The 11,832-nt window shown below is 39.1% G+C and overlaps 1 protein-coding gene across 3 annotated transcripts; it reads right to left on the bottom strand.

Annotated features, from left to right (window-relative positions):
• Positions 1-675: 675 nt before the first annotated feature.
• On the bottom strand, positions 676-11,091 carry mtfp1 (mitochondrial fission process 1). 3 transcript variants are annotated; one of them, XM_065965704.1, is made up of 7 exons: positions 10,933-11,091; positions 7,247-7,374; positions 6,497-6,729; positions 1,740-5,105; positions 1,463-1,654; positions 956-1,087; positions 676-865 (listed from the first exon to the last, which is right to left on the bottom strand). In XM_065965704.1, exons 1-4 carry the CDS (start codon positions 11,012-11,014, stop codon positions 5,039-5,041), a joined length of 510 nt encoding a protein of 169 aa, XP_065821776.1. In that variant the 5' UTR covers positions 11,015-11,091; the 3' UTR covers positions 676-865; positions 956-1,087; positions 1,463-1,654; positions 1,740-5,038. The 3 variants fall into 3 exon arrangements, with proteins under 3 accessions (XP_065821776.1, XP_020485547.2, XP_020485548.2); XM_020629891.3 differs by lacking the exons at positions 6,497-6,729; positions 7,247-7,374; positions 10,933-11,091 and having other exon boundaries at positions 1,740-1,859; XM_020629892.3 differs by lacking the exons at positions 6,497-6,729; positions 7,247-7,374; positions 10,933-11,091 and having other exon boundaries at positions 956-1,081; positions 1,740-1,859.
• Positions 11,092-11,832: the final 741 nt, after the last annotated feature.

Raw genomic sequence — 11,832 nt, 5'->3', positions numbered from 1 at the left:
TAAAGTGTTTAGTTATTCTTCCAGTGAGGGAAAATATTGCAAACCTAATGTTAGTGCTGACCTCTAGTGGCAATTGCAGGAACTGCTTTGTCCTCAAGAGTTTGACTAAAGCTGTTCACACAAAACTCATGTCCAGCCCTTTTAACATCTGATTTCAAATGTCAGACTAGACATCGTAAGGGTTTATTAGGCATTTAGAGGCACTAATCTGTAACATACTTTTCTGCCCGTTTATCCATGCCACTGTTACTTTGCTAAATGCTGCGCTCATGGTGGGTCCGTGTAAATAAGGGAAACTATCTAAACCTGCTCTTTTTGGAAAGTGTCATGAAATATCATTTGCACTGTACAAATAAAATTTGATTGATCTTTCGGACCCGTTTTTAGACACTCTTTGTACATTACTAGTTTCAGAAATCACATGCAGTTAAACATTCCTTCTAACTACTCTTCGTAGGTAAAGTACATTTTCACATTCATGAGCTTCAAAGCCTGATGTGCTTTAAAGTATTTGACTGCCCAGACTAAAAACACACACACTTAATCAAATCAACCAGAAGCACCCACAACTGTTTTAAGAATCTGTACCCTCTCGTAGAAGCTGTTGACAGAAAGTGACCCCAATCATGTTCCATTGTATAGTCCATGGCCTAGTGTTGGAGAAAAACTACGAAATTAAGGTTTTTACTCAGGGGGGGTACTTTATTTTAGGAGAAGCCCTCCTTCTGAGCCTGATAGTGAATCCTGCCTCCCCTCCAGACACAATAATAATAAACCATGCTCACAGAACCCACAAGAGACACCAACAGGATGCCTACAACCAGGACGATTTTCCACGCAGCAGTTTTTTCTACTTTATCCAACTCTGAGAACAGGACAGAAAAACAAAAAAAGGTAAGACACAAAGTTAATCTAATGTGGAACAAGTTTAAACAAGAACTCGCCAAACTCTCACCTTGTGCTTGAATAGCACTTGAGTCTGGAGTGGTCTGCAAGTCCTGGTCACTTTGTGTCACCAGTTGAACCTCTTCCATGGGGTCGTTGGACCATACAGCATCCTCTACTGCCTTTGAGTGTTCTTCTGTTTCTGAGTCAAAGATCCAGGGTCAAGTTTATTAAGCTGTTTGACTGTGACACCTTCATTACATTTGCTCTTTTCCTGCTTTTCCATGACAAATTGTCATGAAAGAGACTGTTCTTTAAACAAGGTGAGAATAACATCTCTCACATCAGAGCTTTGAGCAGGCGGGTTCCCAATATTTAAAAAAATCCTATACGGTTAGATACATCTTGATCATACTCATGAACAGGTTGAGTCCATTTTCTGAAATCAAACCACGAGCATAGCTACAACCCATTTTACCACACTCTTCTCCATCAGTATGACAGAAAAACAAAAAGGTAAGACACAAAGTTAATCTAATGTGGAACAAGTTTCAACAAGAACTCGCCAAACTCTCACCTTGTGCTTGAATAGCGTTTGGGTCTGGAGTGGTCTGCGAGTCCTGGTCACTTGGTGTCACCAGTTGAACATCTTCCATGAGATTGTTGGACCATACAGCATCCTCTCCTGCCTGTGATTGTTCTTCTGTTTCTTCATTATCTGGCTTCTCATCAGCGGTAATCCACCGGCCCTGGATATATCGAGGAAACCCTGAAAAACATTAAACATGTCAGGAGCGTGGTGGTTACATTTCCTCAGCCTCACAGCACATTTAAGCTTTTTCTTTTTTTCATACCTGGTTGAGCTGATGATGATGATGTGGCCAACAGAGCCAAGAACACAAAAATGAGAACGAACATCACTGCACCTGCCTGCGCTGATTTCGGAAGCTTTTTATGTGCTCACTTCATCTACAGAATTGGCCTCAGCTGTGGCCTCCTGATTCAATCAAGAGAAATGACTTGAGTGGCTCTCCTTCATTGGTTTGACTTTTCCTTGAAAAAACACTGTTCATCTGATGATGACAGGTTTTACTCAGGAAGAAGACACTGTGCCTGCAAAAAGACTAAGTAGTTACTCTGCCACATGAGCTCACACTGTGAAAGGTGTTCTAATTAAACCATTTTTTTACACACATACTGAGCTGATCACTTTTCTCTAAAGCTAAAATAGGTTGCTGTCCATGATTTGTGGTAAAAGATAAATGTTGGAAATTACATGAAACGGAGAAAATCTACTTTGCAAGTTCCTCATGTAAATGTACACGTGTGAAACGGGCCAAATGTTTTTAAAGGTGTGATTTGTGTTTTTGGAAAGAAAATCCAGGCAGGCTCATAGTTCCATCGTTTATTTCACTACAGATTTACAATGTTTTTAATCTCCAGTGTTTCATTATGTTCTTACAGAAAATGAGAAGTGCTGAAGATAAAGTGTCCACTGTAAGGAACAAAGCATTTGACACTTGAAAAATAACCGTCACCTTATGAACAACAGTAAGCAGAAGAAAGATGCAGTTTTCTTTACCCAATTAAAGCTGAAAAAGTGACTCATAAAACCCACATCTGAACATAATGGCGCTGAAGAAAATGTGACAGAAATGTTGAGAAGGGTAAACGGGTGGTTTCTACTTGTAGCTAAGACAATAAAAACAACAATGATCATTGTACAGTATGAAATGTTCAAATTGACAATTAATATCTTATTTTATTACTAGGGCTGCATCTAAATGCCTTCCTCATTGCCAACTCTAACATGTGACACACACTGTAATGTGTAACATTAATAGTTGTTGCTTTATATTTAGGAGTCAAAGATCCAGGGTCATGATCATATGCACAATAAATCACTGGCATGGCTGACAGGGAAGAAACTTTATTAAGATGTTTGACTTTAGCACCTTTGTTATTACATTTACTATTTTCCTGCTTTTCCATGACAAATAGTCATGAAAGAGACTGTTCTTTAAACAAGGTGAGAATAACATCTCTCACACATCAGAGCTTTGAGCAGACGTGTTTCCAATATTTAAAAAAATCCTATACTGTTAGATACATCTTGATCATACTCATGAACAGGTTGAGTCCGTTTTCTGAATCACAAGTCAAACCACGAGCATAGCTACAACCCATTTTACCACCCTCTTCTCCATCAGTATGACAGAAAAACAAAAAGGTAAGACACAAAGGTAATCTAATGTGGAACAAGTTTAAACAAGAACTCGCCAAACTCTCACCTTGTGCTTGAATAGCAGAGAGGACAGTGAAACACTAAAACATTACACTAAGTATTGCAAAAATGCTACATTTGTGTATACATACTCCATCATATGAAACGGTAACCATTCCCAATGCAGGGCGTCCCTCGTTGCCTTTGTGACTGCCCATCCCAATTTTAAGCTCCTATTTATTTGCATAAGATTTTCCTTCTCACATCCCCACATTTAACCATTATGTAACGACAAGCCTTTTATAAAGTGTGTCAACAATCCCGTAAGTTTGTAGAGCTCATGTTTAACACAACAAATTGTTTCCCTTGCATAGCTCAAGATGAGATACACTATATACAGTTTTATGGCTCTTCAAATAATATAAATATAAATCATCTGAGTATTTCTAAAAGAATCCCTTTCCTGCATTTGAATGACACTGACCTCGACGTTTTAGAGAAAAATATATTGCATCTACTCTTTTGCATCAAGGAGGGAAACGTGTTTAAAGCTTGATTTTATGTGTAAAGTTTCAAACTCAAAGGATTTAGCTATATATATTTCTTTATAACAGTTTTTTAAATGATGTCACCATTTTATCTTGAGCCAAACATAATCAACACTAGCGTTGTAGTCAAGAACACACCAACCAAGACAAAGACATACCCAAGACCGAGACATTTAGGGATCGAGACCAAGTCAAGACCACGATCATAAATATCATCAAATGTGGAATAAAAATTGAATTATGAATTAATTGAAATTATTAGTTCTTTTAGAAAGGGGCATTTTCCTTCTAATCACAGTAATGAAAGAAGCCTATCAGTGGTGGTCTTGAGAGGTCTTGATTTAAAATCCAAATCCACCCAGTCTGAGACTGACACAAGACCGAGTAACAGACACGAGACAGAGACTAGGTCTTCAAAAGTGGCTTGAGACCAAGACCGATTTTGGAGTACTACAACACTAATGAAAACATGTGGACTCCTGATGCAGAAAAGACAGTTTTAAATAACAAATCTTGTATAGATAACATTTTCAAACTAGACATATAGAAGATTTTCAGAGAAATGTAAAAGATGAGAAAACTTAAACTGAGTAATAATTTTGAAAGACTTGTGAGGTTGACTGACTGCACAAGTCTCACAGACCCGTAAACCATTTAGAGAAAACAGAATGTAACCACGGTGAGAAAGATGCTCCCAGCGCAGGCTCACATGTTTAACAATACCATAGAATGAAACCATGTAAAAGTGCATCTCTTGGAACAGCTTGCTCCAAGTAACAGACATCTCTGTGTAGAAAAAAACAAGAATACAGCTGAAGACGTTTTGAAGTGAGCAATGGAAGAGACGGTTATTGGGCCTGTCATTACAGTACTACTGACTATGGCTAACAAACACAGGAGGAGTGGATATCTCCTGGACATGAGGTGAAGACTCTACAGTGTAGGCAGGGTTTGTCTGTGAGGAGGATCACAGGACATAACAGCACTCTACTATAGTGCTTCTAACTATATTTCTGCCAAATAATTCTTTAACAAGGATTTCACCGTATAAAGCTGACTTTTTTATTCCTTTTAATACGGTTATATCCCTGCTTATAACTCCTGGTGTCACTACCCAGAATGCCCTGTGGGGTTAAATTTAAGGATCCTCAAAGAAGAAGGATTTCATTTTTAACAACTTAACTTACTGTTGAAAGTTATAAACTTTTGAAATGAAATCAATTGTATGTCTCTATCTTGGACTGGCCGTAGAGTCAAGCTCCATGAAATCCTTCTTCACATTTCTTTAGTGCTTCACAGTGTGGAATAATCAGCACCGGTCTGCTTCGACTGGACTTGTCCCTGACACGGAGAGGACCATTTCACCTGCATGATCCCTTTTTTATTTGTGCTTTTCTTCCTCATTGTAGACCTTCCGAAGGCTGGAATCCAGCAGGTAATCCACTGACCTACAAGTAGAGCAAAGAGAAAAAGTTCTGAGGTTGGACATGGTGGAACATTTCTGAATTCATTTTGTGAAAGAAGAAGAGGTTGATGAAAAAGCTGTATCTATACAGAGTATCAGTGAAGTCAGCTCTCTGTTGATCCTTACAGAGGGAAAGAAAAGAAGCGTCTACTTTTGTCACTAAACAAGAGCAGCCCCACAAATGAAACCAGGAGGAGTGAAACCTTTCATTTAAAGCTTCTATGTTGTCAGAGTTGGCACCAGATATTAGTTATTTCCACTGCTGGTTACACCATCATCATATTTTACCACCTACTAATGGAATATAAACTTCATTACGTTTCCATTTCCCAAATGTTTTCATTATCAGGCGCTTGAATTGAAACATGTAAAGGAGTTAGAGCGTTTAATATTTTACTTTACCATCCACTCTGAAGAGACGCGTTGAAAAGTCAATCAAGTTATTGGAGGAAGGGGTAATTGGTGTAGGTTTGAAGATAAGTAATGAAGGAATCATGCGTCTCTTCTGGCTATAAATCTGTTATATTTGTTTAAAGTGAAAATAATTGAGTTAAATAAAAGGAAAGGGAGTAAGACTCTGCAGTTTTGTTAGCTGGCTTTTTTTGCGGAGAGCTGTCATGCTGACACATTTAAAAATAAGTTGCACAATATTGCAGTGTACGGGGGTATGTCCCTGGTTTAGCATATCTTTAATTCTGTCATTAATAATGCACTCTTTATTTATTCATCTTTTTTGGACCATTTTTACCTTTATTGGATTGGACAGCTGAAGAGAGTCATGAAATGTCGGGGGTAGAGAGCGAGGTGATGATGTGCAGCAAAGGGCCGAGGTCGGATTCCGCTAGGCTATCGAGCGCCCCAATGATTACCTCTGAATGCAATCGAAACACTTAAGTTCTTAAATATATATAAAATAACTATAAGTGAGACTCTTTTTTTAAACTAAAATGAGGTAGTATTGTTTAATCAAATGCAAACATATATTAATATATATACTAATCCCTTTTCAACAAAATGACAGTTCACTGGGTCTCAATAATCATGTTCTTTGTCTGTATCAATCAGACTTTAGTTTTTTTCTGTGATATAAAAACAACTCACATATACATCACGTAATTTCTCATTTGTACAGAATTTTTTTGGTCTTAAAATTTGGTTTTCTAAAATAAAATCTCACCAGACTGACGATTTCACCTCCCGCAGTGTAAATACAGAGTAAAGAAATAAATGACAGATCATCACTTCATCTGCTGTGAGCAATGATTTTTCTACCAACGCAGCAGCGACTGAAGCCTTACCCACAAAGAAAAAAAAAAAAATCAAACCTTACATAATGAGCGGCTTACATAATCGACATGCAAACAAAGAGCCAACCTGTCAATAGGAGTGATGATGAAGGGGATTGTAGAGAGGCCTATTGCTGTGGTGGTCCACTTGCGGACAGTAAGGGGCCACTTGGTGCTTTTGCCCAGCAGGTATAGTGACGCAGCACACACGCGGTTAATGGTGAAGCCCGGGATTATCACAGAGGCAAGGGCCTGCCACACGAACGTGTCCACCACCGCCACCGCTACCCGTGTTGTCTTCCCCGGGTTGTCCCCGTGGGCCTTGAGGAACAGATGGAGGATCAAGAAAATGAGGGTAGTCACAGCTGTCGCAATCAGGTTTTATAACACAGTAGAAACACTAAATCAGTTTATTCATTATCAGGACTTTATATTCTAGTCTGCTTCTCTTTATTTAAAGACCCAGCCTCTGTTAGATCATAAAAGACAGCGATAACAAACCTGTTGAGCGTGTGACCCACGTCTGCCTGTGCTTGTAAACAGTTGCATCTATTCACCCGTTTAATTTACATGTCAGACAACTAAATCTCACTCATTGCTTGTAGCCTGAGGCAGTGAAAGTTGATAAAACAAAAATGAGCATAACCATATGGTGCTTAGAAAAAAATGTTCTGCTGTCTTGTTAATGCATCACATCAGCCATCAGATTACTCGTTTAATCCCCCTTGTAGCATTAGCAAACAAGTGATATAAGATGCTGTTGACCTAGTATATTCTTTATCTCCTTTCTCATTACATATTGAGACAAACCACACACACACACACGTTAATATCTTACCACAGCTGCTTTCTTCCCTTTGTCCACAGCATCAGCAGTGACGTATGCAGTGGCCACAGCATAGCTGCCCCACACAAAACTCGGCGGCACCAGCGCCCGAAAAGCCTCTCCCACCTCATTGGAGTAGCCTGTGGGGGCAAACACACATGAACTCAAATATGACTTTTGACCTTCATAGTCTCCTCTAAATGCTTCAGGTGGTCACCCAGCTGAGAAGACGTCAGAATCAGGTCTATAAAAGAGAATCATTAGGACTTAACATTTATCAAAAATGAACTCTGGTTCGGTTCCATTCAAAGTAATGGGGCAGTGCATTCATTATTTAAACACTCAGTGTCTCTGGATTCCTGTGCATATATCAAGAGGTTAATAAGCCTAAACGTTATCTCTGACACGGTGGAAACGGATAGAAACGTTTGGGAAATTGTGACAAATTTCACAGAGGCTGAATAGTTCAAAAGCCTCTCTGGGCTCTTATAAAGACGTCACCTGTGCTAAACGCCAGAGTTCATGTAAATCACTGATAAATGGAGCTCCAGACAACCTTTATCTTTGCTTCAATGAATACAGACTTATCAGAGTGTGGTCAAACTCTGACGCAGCCTTTAGTCTCTTTCTCTGGACACAGTTTGTTTTTCTATTGCTTCAGCTTAATAAAGTAGAAAACCAGGGAAGGATTAAAACATCAAATATGTTGACTACATATTGTCCTTCACTTGCAGAAATCAAAACAGAATTTATTGAGGAAACTGATCAGAACAAATCTCATTGATCCTCACATCTGATATTCACTGATAAGACACTTGTGTTTTTTTTACCTTAGGTTTCATGATACCACTGCTCCACATTAGACATAGTTTCTCTTTTTCTTGCTTTATGTTACTTCACAACTATTATCTAAATAGCTTTCATACAATGTGATTGACAGGTTTCAGATATTGGTTGGGGGGGGGGGGGGTTAGCATCTGCAACAACCTAAGTTTAGGTTTCAGTATGGGGATAGAAACATTGACTGGTGCAAAACATCATCAACATTTATGTTGCATTGTATTGAATTTAAAGGAAGCTATGGCCTTCCATTATCACAGTTTTCAGTTGCTTATTGGACTTACGAGTCCCTCTGCCACCAACAGATTACAGTTATTACTCACCAACATTTTCTTTGCATTGATTGTAAACCTTTAAAGGAACCTTTACATTCCTAAGTCAAGTCAACGTATCGGCTGTTTAAAGGCTGAGAAAGACAATAAGAGGATTTTTTTACCCCATAGCAGAGAGCTGTACTGGTAAAATTTAAACATTATAAAGAGGAGAGACAAGATAAGATTATCTTATCAGCAAGGTACTTAGTTAATAATAACATATGCCAAGCAACAAAGGCTGGAGCTTCACTTTGGCCTGTCAACAAAAGGTTTCATGTTACACTTCAACATTCAGACCTTTGTCTGTCTCTATGTGTGTTCACCAGACGTTGAAAGAAGAACAAAGAAACTGGAGATAAAGAATGACATATGGCGCAGGGTGAGTGCAAGGTATGAAGGCTTGGATGGTGAGTGAGAAAAAAGGAAGAACTGTCTGTCGAGAAGTCAAGAGTCTCATTTTATACAGACATTCTGCAGTAATACGCCAAAAGTGGATTGTATAAGTTACTAAAAAATTGTTTGTTTTTTTTAAATATTATTTTACATATATTTTGATGACATGTAAAGCAAACAGAAATCTAAACCAATCGGGGCGCTGGTGGCGCATTGGTAAGTGTGCGCCCCATGTATGGAGGCTATAGTCCTCCAAGTGGACGGCCCAGGTTCAAATCCAACCTGTGGCTCCTTTCCAGCATGTCATTCCCCACTTTCTCTCACCCTGATTTCTGACTCTATCTTCTGTCCTATCTCTCCAATAAAAGGCACAAAACGTCCAAAAATAAATATTTTTAAAAAATTAAAAATCTAAACAAATTACTCAATGCAAGGATCCTCGCACTACAAATAAAACATCTATTTAAATATCCGCTAATGCATTATGTCAAAGCGTTTAAAGTGGCTCTGCCAGTGAATGTGTGATTTGTTGCATAACAACTATACCATTTGTTCCAAAGCAGTAAAAAAAAACAAAAAACTTTCCCAGATGACAGATTATTAGAAAAATGTAAAGGCTGGGAAGAAATGTATGTTTGGAAAAAGAAAAATAGTAAGGTGTCACTATGTAACTATTTCAAAAGGGGAAAATGCATAACAGAATAAAATGCTTTGTTTGCAATAAGTAAAATAATTACTGCCACAATGAATTTCAGCAGAAGTTATATATTATAACGTATACACTTAAATTGCATTTTTTCAAATCTCAAAGTTGATCTCTTTGGGGTCTGTCCATTTATAAATGTGGCGTGTAATCAAACCATCTGTCTGTTGCCTTCGTTTGACCTTAAAAGATTAGGATGTTCGTGCGTCATTTAGCATTTAGAAACTGTATCTCTGTATCTCCAACAGGTACGCTCCTCAGGATCTGGGTACAGCATGGCCTTAGATCAGTGCCCTCCTGACAAAGGGTACCAGGTGCCTTATAGAAGCTTGCATAGATAAATCACCAGGCAAACTAGCAGAAGGCGTAGTCACTAGGGCAAGCTGAAACCAATGACGATGTATCACTCATGTATGTGCAAAATACCTACACCCTGTGAAAGTATAAATATGCTCTGCAACCCGGACTGCCCCGGGAATCTTTGATGCCCTTGTGACTGATGTTACTTTTGTAGCCGATTACCCCCTTTTGCAGAAGAACTTTTTACTATATGCAATAAAATACACGAAGACAAAAGACTTTGACTTGAGATCTTTCATTACCAACAGAAAAATCCACAACAAGTTGGAGGATTTTTCAGCTGCCTTCTTCACATCCATCTGACAGCTGCTCACCAATGCGTTTGATTCTGCTCAAAGTTTCTGTCTGTAAAAGGCTGTGCTTTTAAAGGTTTGTTTCCGTGCTGTCTGAGGAGGATTACGTTGATTTGTAAGATATACTACACAACTTCAATTCAATGTATTCATTGTAATTTGTGAGAAAATAGATTCTGGCTTTCTTAAGAGGTTAATTGATGCTCTTGGCACAGCATGGATACTGCTGCCCAAAGTTTGCTGTGGTGGAGCATTACATTAGATTCAACAGGGAAACTGGTGCAGTATGAATGCCCTTCAGTGTGTTCATGCCCTTCTCTGCACACTTACCATCCAGATGTTACAATAGCTTTAAAAAAAAGTCAAGTCCCGGTAATTTCTATCTGCCACAGCTTTGTGTCAGTCTGAACATGCCTTCAGGCGTTTTCGTCGGGGTTGTGAGTCACCGCCTCAACTTGCTCGGCAACTACCTACCTGAGCGACAAAGTCATTTTTTTTTTTTAAAGCTCGTGTTTCAAACGCGTTACGGAAACAAAAGCAGCAACGACAGCGTTTGGACTCCGTCGTCCTTTACGTCCTGTGGCAACAAATTGACCTTTAACAGCCAAGTTTGCTAAAAATAGATGTTTGGAGGGGTTAGCCAGCTGCATGCTAACCTTCAGCGAGCTAGTTTTTGAGGGTCAAAAAAGGCTTCAGATTAACGTCAACTACTCTCTTGATTTGGAAGTGTGCAGAGATTAAAAAAAAAAAAAAACGAGAAAAGAGCGACTACCACAGGAAAATGGGATTACATACCTAGGAAGCGGACCCATGTATCACGGTATATGTCCACTGTTTTGCTTGGTTTTTCTTCAATGGTATCCATGCCTTCCTTCATCTAAAACGCTACTCCATCCCCCTGTAACCACACCGGTGCACGAGCTGTGCCAGAGCTGAGAGGGGGCGTGAACATTGAGCAATATTCTTACGGTCTGTGGTAATAACTCACTGCAGCACGCGGAAGTGGGCGGGGTCTGGAAATCAGATGGGCGGGGCGTTTGTGTGACTCAAACAACACCATCTGCTGGATTAGGAAGAAATACAAATATTTTCATGGTTTCATTACTGAGCGGTAGAAGTATAAATGTATTTCCATCAATATTATGAAAATTTCCCTGCATATGATAAGATAGATAGATAGATAGATGTTTTCCTATAAATGCTCCCCCAGTCTTCTTTCTCTTCTTTGAGGTTTATAGTTTAATAATGTGGAGATCTGTGACTGTCTCTTGGGGTTGTTTTTAATGCACATGTACATAATTTCAATTCCTTGTGTGGAATATTATATGCTGTATATATAATACTGTATATGTTAAATGTAACAAAGACCAAGGAAATGGTGGTGGACTTTAGGAGGGACAGGCCTGAGCCAAGCACCATCTCTATCTTTGGGGATGAGGTGCAGGTGGCGGAGTGCTATAAATACTTGGGGGTGCACATGAACAATAAACTGGACTGGAAGCACCACACAGAGGCTGTCTACAAGAAGGGTCAGAGCAGACTTTACTTCTTGAGGAAGCTTAGGTCTTTTAATGTGTGTAGCAAAATGTTATCCATGTTTTATCAGACTGTTGTGGCAAGTGCCATTTTCTTTGCAGCCGTCTGTTGGGGCAGCAGCATCAGGGCTTGTGACTCTAAAAAGTTTAACAAGCTGAT

Source organism: Labrus bergylta, chromosome 17, assembly GCF_963930695.1.
Source record: "Labrus bergylta chromosome 17, fLabBer1.1, whole genome shotgun sequence".
Classification (NCBI taxonomy): Eukaryota; Metazoa; Chordata; class Actinopteri; order Labriformes; family Labridae; genus Labrus; species Labrus bergylta.
This window is presented reverse-complemented; position numbering and strand designations above follow the sequence as displayed.